The sequence below is a fragment of the Chroicocephalus ridibundus genome, chromosome Z, assembly GCF_963924245.1.
Source record: "Chroicocephalus ridibundus chromosome Z, bChrRid1.1, whole genome shotgun sequence".
NCBI classification, from domain to species: Eukaryota; Metazoa; Chordata; class Aves; order Charadriiformes; family Laridae; genus Chroicocephalus; species Chroicocephalus ridibundus.
Genome location: NC_086316.1, coordinates 55,718,468 through 55,731,222, shown reverse-complemented (window position 1 = coordinate 55,731,222; position 12,755 = coordinate 55,718,468). Strand labels below are relative to the sequence as shown.

At 34.9% G+C, this 12,755-nt stretch overlaps 1 protein-coding gene across 5 annotated transcripts in view; it reads right to left on the bottom strand.

Annotated features, from left to right (window-relative positions):
- The window catches only part of BRD10 (bromodomain containing 10), a 52,518-nt gene that overhangs the window by 15,748 nt on the left and 24,015 nt on the right, over nt 1-12,755 (bottom strand). For 4 of the 5 annotated variants that reach the window (XM_063319636.1, XM_063319638.1, XM_063319637.1 and 1 more), the window contains one exon: nt 9,363-9,452. The exons of the other annotated variant lie outside the window; for it this stretch is intronic. In XM_063319636.1, the coding sequence (XP_063175706.1) occupies nt 9,363-9,452 (90 nt within the window). The remainder of the gene's footprint in view (nt 1-9,362; nt 9,453-12,755) is intronic. 5 annotated transcript variants of the gene reach the window in all.

The window sequence follows — 12,755 nt, the reverse complement described above, 5'->3', positions numbered from 1 at the left end:
GTTCAGGCTGGACCTTAAAAGGTACATTTTCATCAGAAACATATGGCATTAGAACAGGTTGCACAGAGAAGCTGTTGAATATCCATTCTTTCTTTCTTGTTTTCAGAACTTGGCTAGGCAGGTCATGGATGCACTGACAATAATCCTGCTTCAAGATGGGAAGACCTTCAAATGCCCCTTTCAATCACTCACCGCAGGGTTCCTTATGATGAAAGATAAAAACCTCCCACTATGACCTGATCTGTTACGGGATTAGCAAATAAATGGAATGCAACATCTAACGACACAGAAGGAACTGACCACAGCAGAGTACCCACGACTGGTCCACACAAAATAATCAAAATACAGCTGGTAAGAAAATTCCATGAGCAGTGGTTTAGTGGAACAGCAGGATGAGTACAAACGAATAGCTATTACAGCCAAGTAGTTCAGTCCTCTCGTCCACAAAGGGTCTGTAGAAATGGAGATCTGGATGCACTGCCTTCTAATGTTTATGAAATCCAGCAGGATTTATTAGTAGACTTGAACTAAAATTATACACCTACATCAACCCAAGATGGTACTTTAGAGGTAAAAATAGTCTTTCTCTATCACTGGAGAGCTTGCTCTTAGTAATTGTCTGAAGAAACTCTTCCTCTTCAATTTACTTGAGCTAATTCTAAGTTTGGTAAGAGCCTGCATTCCAAAACTGATTATTTAAACAGATATATCCAGTACCTAACTTTGGTGTGGACTAAGTTACGTTCTTAAGTGGTCTGTAATTCACATTCCCTGTACCACTGCTTCTATACCTTGGATCTGAGTTCTAGTTACCATCTTGTTCCAGGTAGTGACAAACAAAACCACTGTTTTCTTCTAGAAACAGAATGTAAGGTATTAGCAGAACAAAAGAGAAAAAATGCCTAGAAAGAGGACAAGTATAAACTGTGACTTTCAGCTGTGTTAAGTAACAAGTAAATTTTAAAAATGCAAACAATAAAAATACATTTTAGAAATGTGCTGAATGTTTCCATATAAACAGAGAGAGACATTCAACACATTCTCAACTGAAAACTTACCTTTTACAATAAGGTTTCTGACATCCAGAGCAGCCAGGAAATGCTGACTCCACTCTCCGTGATGCCCCAACATACACTATTCTGGCATACGCATCATGGAACCCCAAAGCAGACTGGAGCCAGGATATGGATATATGGGGTAAGGACTGAACTTTATAGGGGAGGTTTTGTTTTGTTACACACACACAACCACAATATTATGCAGTTTTATAAGATTTTCTTTAATCTTTACTTTATCTCCCAGGGACATAAAATAAAGAAAATTAGAAATCTTATAAAACCATGCAATATTGTTGCAAAGGGGTGGTGGTGGAGGGGAAAAAACTTACCTTACCCTTAATACGCCTGCTCCATTCTGCAGCGGGGTTCTGTGGTATGTGTGACATCACCAGTCTAGCATTTTCTAGTGATGTCACACAGAGAGGGAGTTGGTGATCTGCAGCTGCTTTGGACATCAGATACCTAAAGAAAAGAAATTCAGATACGGATTGATATTTAATGTTCTTATTAAACAATTTATGGGCCAAATGCTAGAATTTCAGACACTTACTTCAATTGCAATTTTGGATGAATAAGAATGCAAGAGAAGATTATGTACTCATATTATACAAACTCATCTATAATTGAAAGTGTTTTCATTTTGAAAATCTTTAGAGTTGTCTTCTACAGTAAAAGTTCCTGAAAGTCAGTATCTTGTGTTTTACCTTCAGCAATGTCATTCTGAATATTATACATATCTATCAACAGCTAACCTCTGATTTTATTTGAAGACTGGGACTGAATATAGTCAGAAGAATGACTTGTAGTAGATTATAAAACAAACTCACTCATGACATCTGTTAATCAATTTTACCTTTGAGCATTTACCATCAACTAACGAAAAGATACTATGTATCAGCCCTCAAACTTTTTTAAAAAAAAAAAAAGACTTCAGATTGCACTTCCATGACCTACATATCTGATCATACCATGCCCTATCCTAAAATGGTATCCCATACTCTCTTATTAAACATTGCAAACCAATGAAGTAAAAAAAAAAAGCCATTAATATCTTGCCACCAGAAGTGTCTTTATCTTGTGATATAGTCTATGAAATGAATTTTCATTCAGACACTTACCCACAGGCTCTAATTTTCTTTAAGCAAAATTATCACACAATCATCATTGCGTTGATTAATCTACCACATTTATTTTAAAGATATAAACCACAAAAACACATGATAAAGTTTATTATCAGCATGATCTTACTATCTTTTTTTAAACTGACTCAGAACAGTGAAATTATCCTGCACTGAACTGTCACGTTTTACTTTTCATTAGAACTTCAAGATATTAACTAACTTATACTGCTGTAACTCATAAAGAAACTGCATGTATGCAGTGTCTTAAACTATTTACAAAACAGCTGTGTCTTTCAAGCTATTATGACTCTTAGTTAACTCTCTTTCATATAGCTGAATTCTGAATCTTCTTAACTCTGGATATACAAGTATTTCTCTATTCTTCACCGAACATCTTAAAATCAGCTGGTTTTTTTTGTAACTGTGTGCTGACAGGAATGCCTTGAATAATTTTTTCAACATAACATACTAACTGAACAAAATCCAAAGCACTGTGAAATGTTCTGAATATACAGTAGTATCTATGACAAAAAAGTTCCAGATTAAATGTATAAGTACACATCCATATCTTTGATGCAAAATCCGCACTTTCACATTTGGAACTGTAGAAAGGTACATGATAAAAATGGCTTGAGGAAAGCTTCTTACCAAACATTTATTGGAGGGCTACCCACATGAGTAAAGGCATGAAAAATCACGGGAAGCAAAGAGAAAATAGTTCCCAAAAAACCAGGCAATATAGACAGAAGAAGAGATGCTTAAGGAGCTGAGAAAAAAATGAAGACTGAGACAAAAATATTGAAAGCTAGTGAGATAAGCAGAAGACAGAAATACCAGAGAAGAAAAAGTAATTATTGTGAAGAAGATTTCAAAATTTGAAGCCTAATATTGGCTTTATACATTCATATTATACAACTAAATAGCTGGTTGGATTTTGAAAAGCTCCACATGCTCACTCTCTCCTCAGAAGTACAGGAAATGGCATGGATGTAAATGTGTAAATTTCAGACTCAAAATTCAACATTTTGGGCTCATATCACTGTTTTTAAAAGATGATGGCAAGCTAGAGAGAAGCAATTACAGACTATTTGAAAGTGACTAATGTAAAATTCAAGTTTTTGGGACAAAGAATGGAAAAAGAGAGTATGTTAGATACCTTAAAGATGAAGATGCACAGTAACACAGAACCTAAGCTGAAATTAAAAGAAAATGTTTCAGCTGCAAAACTTTAAGCAGGTCTATTAAAATTCTGTTATTCTAAATATTTATTGGATTAAGGATCTCTTCATCTGCAGTTTAAACCTGTGAATTTTTGTGCAAACACAGACTTCTCAAGACTATAAAATTATTTGTTTGCATGTACGTTTATGTAAACGTAGCAATACAGATGAAAACAAGTATAACCAGAAACTCCTTACATGCAAAAGTCTCAAGCAGGGGTGGAAGAGGTCAGGAGAGGAGGAGGAAGGAATGGGTACAAGGAGGTTCACCTCCTCCTAAAAAGTAAAGATTTAACCCAGTAATAATCAAGTTTCCACAGAGCCCAAATGAGAAGATACAGTAAGTTTTTCCACTTTATTTTTTGTAAAGTTGAGGTCTGATTCACTAAAATATTAGTAAGAGCCCTAATCTATTTTTGATGGTTACATGAATTTCTGATGAGCATTTCTGGGAAGTCCCTGTACTGTCTTGTCTAAACACAGTCTCCCTATCAAACGTTTTCAAACTTACGGCAGTATTTCCCATTTCTTTACATAGAGGAACTATTTTTATAAACTTTTATTTAGTAAATGAGCCATTTTGCATTATTTTCGCCATATATTAACTGTTTCTTTTAAAGCAAAGTAAAGCAAATTAATAAAAAAACCTAGAAAACCATCTCTTCTCTCAGTTTAGATACTTCCTATGAACAAATTTAACAGTAGCCTTTTTGGAATTTCAAAAAAAAGCAGACACAGAAAATATTATATTCCACCCTGGCCCAATATATTCCTTTGGATAGCCTCAGTATCCTACAAATAAATTTATGTCGGAGGTTCTAAATATTTCTGACCTGAACCCGTAGGTTTTTAACTCTGAATTTTCAGATGCACTCCAAAATACATGTTTCTGTGGGCGACATGGACTTAGAGCTACCGAAAAGCTCAGTATGCTTTCAGCCCTTCTGACTCACCTGCTTAAAAGATGTATCCACTTGCACAGATAGACATTCACCTGTCTTGGGAAGTACAACAGTCTAATTAAAACCCTCAGGTACAACATTAGAACATGGCAGAACCCAAAACATTTATAAGGGACTTTTTTACCCTTTTACTACTAAATCAAGAACGTCAGTGTGTTACAGACCTCTGCAAAATAATAAAATCTTCAATGCATTTTCTCCAAACCCTAATTAGTTGTGAACTTGGTGGTGTCCTTTGACTAAGTAATTCTCCTTCCTCTCACCTTTGCCTGACTTTTCTCTCCCTGTAGGGAGAGTCTGGGCTCCTTCTTGCGGAGGTACCGCCCTTTATCTATTTCAACCGTGTCAGCTTCACCGTGGGAATCCTGGGCTCCAGCCTCCCTTCTCACTCCTCAGACAGCTATGCTTGCAGGGAATGATTCAAATCCAATGGCACTACCAAAAGTCTGTCATTTCAGTAAACAAGGAATCTTTCAATGTTTATGTTCCCTCCAAGGCGGTCTATGCTTTAACATAATCAGGATAGGGTCTAGAATTTACTGTCCTTGTCAAAACTCAGTTCTTTTTACGATAAACATGCTCACTACAAAGTCAGCTTGCAAAATGATATCTGCAAAAATACCCCAAAGTTCACAATTTGATACAAGTATCTGCAATCCTGTCAGTTTCATACTACACAATAGCAAGAAGGGATTAAAAAAAATAATCAAGTTCTGCTACGATATGCAACAAATACATACAACTGATCTACAGAATAGCTTAATTAACAATTTCACACAAATCACCGATGTCTTCAGATCACAAGAGAAGCTGATTATCTGAAAGACAGTAAAGAGATTTCAATTCACTCTGCAACTCCCACTGACTTTACCTGACACAGAAGACAACAAGGAAAAATGGGATCCAAAATGTCAGAAACTGATGGTTGTTATCTTGCATACTGATCAGGATATAAGGTGCTACTTTACCATCTCTTCTCATAACAGAAATTCCATATATTAGACAGAAGCCTTTATGGTATCCTAAATATACTGGGAAAATGTTTCAATACCACATATGTTTGTCAATTATTTTTTCATTAATACCACTGCGAGTAGTTTTTACGTGGAATTAGGCTACTTTGCATGTCTTGATCCATTTGCTAGTTATAGGAAATTTCTAAGAGCTCACATTCAACTGAACTGCCATGCTAATACATACAGAGTAAATTTTCAGCAAACATGAGGTAAAAATGCAACAGAATCTCAACAGACTTTTTAGCCAGTATGTTCCACTTCAGGTTTATAATTGCCTACTGACTGCTTGTAAGTTCCCCCACATCTATCTATGTCAGTAGTAGCAACAAAATAGACATAATTTTTACTAGAATCTAATTCTTGTTACTGTAAATTCTGTTATTTTTTCTATTAATTCCCTTTTTACTCTTTTAGTCACACTGCTTTAAAGTGAAAGGATGTCACTTCACACGTCCTAAGGAATGTACCAAAGCAAGAAGACATTCTAGCTCAGACACTCCTTAGGAAGCCACCCTCCATCCTTTCACTAGACAGTGAACAGAGCATTAAAGTGAAGTCCTTCAAGTCTACTTTCTGCATCTCCTGCTTTCTGATGTCCAGCCAGGTACTCAAATAAATAGTAAATCTGACTAACTTATTCTCTCCTCTCCCTCCTGAAATGTAGTAGATGGTAAGGAGAGTAACTGTTTAGTAGCTGAAGCGACAGACCTTTTAGAACACCCCTGATTGTAATATCACATATAACCTGACAGAAATGGCACTTTTCCTGTCAAAAGCAATCCTGCTTTCTTTTGCCCCTAGATGCTCGTTCCTGTCCTTAAAATGACCCCTCAAACTGTATAACAACACGAGCACAGGTATTTGTGCAACTGCATGATAAATTGCACTAGAAAACTGATCTGTGTTACAAACGCCTCAACAGCAGTAAAAAACTAGTTACGTTTATCATAGATGAACTCTCTCACCATGCAGCTGAACAAAGAATTTTGCTACCCGCTCTCTCATGGGGTGGCACAGAAAATATAAGCTGCCAGAGACACAGAGAGTTGGAACTATTTATTTGGCAGCAGTTTCGGCTTATGTCAGTTGAAAGCATATGTGAAATTGCAGCCTTGATTCAGAACTGTGGCTATAGTTCAAGAGCAAAGCAGTCAGGATAATACTGAGACCGAGATGAACTTCTGTTTAAAATTAAAGAACTGAGGTCAAATTTCATTTTCCTCTCTAAACAGTAATGGCAAACTGGCACTAAGGCAAATCTCATAATTGTTAAAACAAACTCACCAGTAATCAAACAAAAGTGCATGACATTTTAAATGGAAAAATATTACTCATAGCCAATTCAAAAGACAATACAGGTGTACAAAAGAGTACAGAACCAAACTGTTTTAATCAACCAAACAGTGAAAATCCTTTCCAACAGGTTTATTATTTCATTGTTGAAGGAGAAACCAGTAGTAATGCCTACACTTAAAATTACCCATGGCTTTCCATTACATAACCCTGTTCTAATTTGCTTTTAACTTGCCAAACAAAACTTGTTCGGGCTAAAAATCTCTCATGTCATTTGTTGGCTCATGATGATGTTCTGAAAAGTGTCAGATACCACCAGTCCAACTACCTACAAAAAATGTAGGAAACCAGTAAGTGTAGTCATGTTAAAGAAGTCTTACAGCTCAGCTCTTTCATTAGGCCTCCAGTACTTCCAAGTTCTGGAGAAGGAATTCCTTTTATGTACTCTAGAATGGCTTCTTAGGAAACAAAGGTAGTTAGGACTAAGAAAAATGTTATACTTTAAAGTCTTAATAAAAATTAGACAAGCTGTATTTCAAGTGTGTATTAGTACTTAACATAAGCTTGAAAGCTTGCCTTGAGGGTTCCTCTGAGTAGCATAACCTGGAATATAAAACTAAATACTAAATAATACTAAAATACGAAATACTAATACATACTAAAACTGGAATTACCAAGTAGGTTCATCATGAAGAAACATTCATATGGCTTCACCTATGTCATTATTGCAAACAAAAATCAATAGAATTACCATGAAGTAGTAAGAACACCACCATCTTCAGGTCAAAACAAGAAAGTCATCCGTGAACAGCATCAAAATGAGTACCATTATATTAAAATAAGCTTTCACATTAGGTCAAATTTCCATCATCAAATTAGAACATTGTTTTATTTAATAGACTAGGCACTTCAGATGAAACAAACTCTATTTTGCATGCTTCTGAAATTGCCACTGTCATTTTTGTCAGAGCTGAAGCATGAAAATCTGCATTTCCTCCAGTTTTTAATATATCTAACCTAATTAAACATGGTGTTAGACATTAAAAATGAAATTCTAATGACTTCTCTTGCAAAGTGAAACCTCATTTTAGCAAGTCAATTTTAAGCAGTATTCATCTAATTTAACATCTATTTCTATTTTTAAAAAGTGAATATGAAATTTGCCTGATAATTATTTTTTAAAAATCAATACTTTACTGTTTCCTTATAATCACTTCTTCAGCAGTTAATCCTAGCTTTTTTTTTTTTAACATAAAATTTCTAACAAGTGTTTAGAGACCCAGAATCATGATCTGATCGATTTATCCAAGCACACAGAAAGATTGTCCTTACCTCACAACTTCTGAATGTTGAATGAGTTGTATCTTAACTCCCCTGTACTTAAGTGTTTGGTTTTTTTAAGACGGTGCGATTAGAACTAAACATAGTATTCCTGCTGAAGTCATGCAACTTATTTACATAATGACATTATCAGATTTCAGTTCAAGGAGCAATTATGACATATATAGCGTTTGTCTACCCTTGAAAAAGTCTTGTTGGTATGGTTTTACTAGTAGACTAAAAGTCTCACCTATACTAAGAGTATTGATACACTGATGTGTACTCTCATTTTTAGCTTTTTCTTCTATTGTTGACATAGCCTTTCTGATAACCTCTTGACAATCTTATCATAAAATGAATTTGCAATTTAGCAACTACAAAATAATTTTAAGTTAAGTCTGTTTTGATGCCTTTGGATATTTTAACAACTATTATGCTAAGTGTCTGCACTGAAATTCATCTTTCAGAGTCCTAAATTGTATTGCCTCTCCCTATCTCTGTCCACTATTCAAATAATTTAAGAATAAATTGTTTCTGCATAAGACTGAAGGCATTCATGGAAATTAGCAGCCCAACTTCTAAGGGATAAAAAAGCAACATTTTTAACTACTACCGTTCATAGAAATGCTACAGAAATGCCTAGCAAAGGTTTAATAAACAAAACTGCAATGAAAAAGAATAATAATAACAGTTGGCTGCAGAGGTCCATTTGAATGAGTACTATTTATGTATTTAAAACTATCCACCACCTTGATGAGAATCACTGCCTACTCCAAAATGTCAAACGTGTTGGATTCTCTTGTCTAACCATTATTCTTTTGAGGTTTTCAGCTGCATAGACTGTGATCCAGTGTACACCGGTGAAATCTGTATCCCAATATGGTATCAAAAGCTAGATAGCATGCTTTCCTGTACAACCTACTTGAATAAAAATTAATCAAAGACAATTTTAATAACTTAATTGCAAAAAAAAAAAAAAAGTTAGGAACCCTAATAAGCAAATTAAGAGTCAGCCCACACGAAGATCTGTTGAGCACCGCATAGGCAGATATGAGAACTCTATCCTGTGATTGCTTGTTCAGTAACAGTTTGTCCTCAGGGAAGAATGGTCACATGAACTACTCCTTCTACAGTATTACCACTATCCACATTTTATTTTGGCAGTGAGAAGTGTTAACATAGTTACTGAATTTACTTATCATAAAAACATTGTGAACAGAGCACTATATATAGAAAAGATTAAGATTACAGTCTCCAGGTATCAACCTTCATGCAGTTATGGAACAGGCATAAAATTTTCAGTTGACAGGCCTCAGGAAATAACTGGCACCATTTTATACCCATACAAGAGAAAGCTTTTAATGTCACATACCGATTTCTTTTTAATGTCCTCCAGATCTTTGAGTTCATTCTCAATCTTTGTGATTAATTCCCTGAGTTCATCAAGATTAGTGCAAATAAGCTAAAAAACAAATGAACACAAACACTTGGTAATGTGGGACTTGGAAGATGTACAATGAAGTTAAATAAAATCTAAAAGCACATGTTATTACTTAGTGCCGCCATTTGATTTTTATTTCCTTATAGCATTTTTAGGACTTTTTGAAAGGAATAAGGAATAATAAGAAAACACTTCACTCTTCAGACATAAACCACATCTCTGCCTGGAAACTTCCATTTCAAAAGGTAGGTATTTTCTTAAAACTTCTGTGAGTGACAACTACCAAATTTGTCTCAAGTACAGTAATGAGCTGGAACAGGTGTGAGTACCAAACAACTCCCTGGTGAATTAAAGTATACTACCTTAGGACTACACTGTGGTGATAAAATAATTGCGCTTGTTACAAGATTTTCCTGAATGTAACTTTATACAATTAACACAGAGTATTCCTGAAAGACAACCTAGCCATGTCTATCAAATCTCCCTACCCATCTACCTTTTGAAAAAGTATTATATTCTTCTTATTCCTGTCTTTAGAAAACAGCTTTTTACATTTTTCCTTTCAGAATATGTATGCTATTTTCTTGAAAAAATCGTCAAACAAAAGTAATCTGTATGTTTTGGTTTACCATCATTTAGGGCAATTAAAGACTGAATAAACAGGAAATTATTAGGGTGTTAGTTTCTTCCAGGTTATCATGTGTTAAAACTTGCTTCTTTCCGAACACCCTTAAGTGGAAATGTTTTCCTTACTACTGAAAACATGTTGAAATAATTTAATAAATTCAAATCCAGACAGAAAAAACAACCACACAAAAATACTTTTATGATAAAACTGCTAATTTTTCCCCAAATCAGTAATTAATAATAATATACTTTTACTTCAATTACATGAAGTTTTAGATTGCAGCAAATTCATATTAAAAAAACCCACCCTTTGTTTCACTATTAAAATACAGAAATGACACTTTTAGCAAAATACATAGGTTTCACAAAACCCTAACATATAAATGCTGTTATTTTTGTAACACTTGTGTACATTTGAGAGCACTGGGAATTTGTGTGACTTAAAGTTTACAGTGTTCACATTGGTCAAGTTTAAAATAGAATAAGGAAATGGGCACTGTCTTGCTGTAGACAATGTATGTAAAATTAACTTGGAAAAGGTTTCTCTCTTACTCCGGAAAACGGTATTACTATGTGTAACTCTACTCGGTTCAACATGCATGTCTGTCCTGCACTTAAAGTTCCAAACACATAAGAAGTAAACTGGAAGCAAAATACTGGCTTTTCTTTTCCCATCTGGCCTCCAAAGAAATCTATGATACTGTATTACTGTACAAAAAAGTGAAAGTTTGTCACATCAAGCCCATGACAAAAGTCAATAAAGGCATGGTAAAGATTTTCCCTACGCAATTTTAATTTCCTCCTCTGATAATTCAGTTTTTAAAATGTATTACTGCTTTTTCATTTTCTCCTATGAGACATGTTTAATTCAGTGTACCATGGATCAAAGATAAAGCACAACTAGGAACTAAAAAAAAAGATACCGTCTTCATTTCCTAGAAGCAGGTGAATTTCTCACTAGGAACTCACTTTTTGAAAGGCAAGTTTGCAAGGAGAAGGATGATTTTGCTATTGTTAGTTGAACGCTGTCCTGGAAACACCAGCTCTATCTTTGACTGCCATAAAAAGCTCCTATATGTCACCACATAATTAATGTGGCCCAACTTCTCACAGGTCCCAGTCCTGATTCTCATTTTCAGAACAGTCACTTGAGACACGAGGATCTGATTTGCAAAATTGTTAGTGTGCATCAATCCAAACTACATCAATGGGAAAACCAATGCAAATATATAGTTTAGTTGTTTTGGGGCTGGGGGTGACAGGGAAGAATAATCAAATCTCTAAGTCCCAATTTTCATCAGAGGTGTACATTTGAGGCTAATATCTGTGTGTTTTACTCATTGGTAAAACAAGGAGGGTAACAGCAGCTCAGCTTAGAGTATATACTGTCAAAATGAGTTTAGCATTTAAAATACTCCAATACTGTACTGAAAACCACTATAAAAAGGTTTAAGAAAAAAATTATACTTCTTCGTTCACAGTAGGATTTGAGATGAGGTACTAAAGATGTACACTGATTGGGAAGAAGCTATTTCTAAAACTTCTCTCACTTGGTTGTCATTTCCGATCTTGCATAATGAAGCCGGCATTTTGAAGGAAAGATGAAAAGAACAGTAATAAAAAAAATGTAGTGTATTTTGTATGATCATTTTCATATGGAATCTAGCTGCTATTTCTCACAATGAGACTCTAATGTATGTTTCAGTGTTATGTGTTCATGGTTGTTAATTGGCTGAATTTAGTAATTCCATTTCCTGCAAACACTGCCTTTGTAAATTGCTCTGTACGTTTTAACAGGTAAGTTAATGTGAAGGCAAAAAGAAAGGTATTAATGTTACAATCTAATCATCCTGTCACATTCCAATAGCTCACTGGTAGTTTCACATACTGCTCTTGAAGATGCCTTCTAATCATCTATCAAAAGAAAAAGAATCTGAAGTGAAAAAAATGTTTCCTTTATGACTTAATCAGAGGTAGTGAAAGATTAGTTCCTATTCTCCAGAACACTACATGGTGTCTTAAAGATTCAGATTATAAATATTTCCATTAATGTACAAGTCATGTAATTAGTTATGTACATGCTAACTACAACACAGACGTTTTCACATCAGGCACAGTACTTACTACATATGGGCTTAATTTTCATAGACAATAAGCATTCTTTTTTTCAACTGAATACAATGGAAGCTCCAGGTATTCAGTATTCCGGTAAATTTTCAAATTTGGTGTTCAACTTTCCTGTTAGGATACAATCTCAGATCTCAGTAATCTCTCAAAGACCCTCACTGATTCCTAGAAGTTCAAGGAGGAAAGACAGCAAATCTCCTCTCACTTTTGTAAGGAAAGCCATGGGGGCCAAGTTCTATTCCGACTTGGGACTCTCCTGTGATCCATTTCTCGGAATTTATGAACTATTTATCATTGTAAAACCAAGTCTAATCTGTGGATCTATTCATAAATACAAACCCAGTACAACCCCCCCGAGCACTGATGCTCCCTCCTTGCCCTCCTTAACTTCAGCCAATCTTTTAGCATAATTTTTACTAACTCTAGTGGGGTCTCCTGCTTTAGGTTATCTGTGTAATGATTGTAAGCTATACTTTTATTACCTATGAATCTGCATTTTTACTGCTGCCATATCCATATGGAAAATATCCAGATAGCCCCCTTTCAAGATCTGTATTTACTATAAAACAT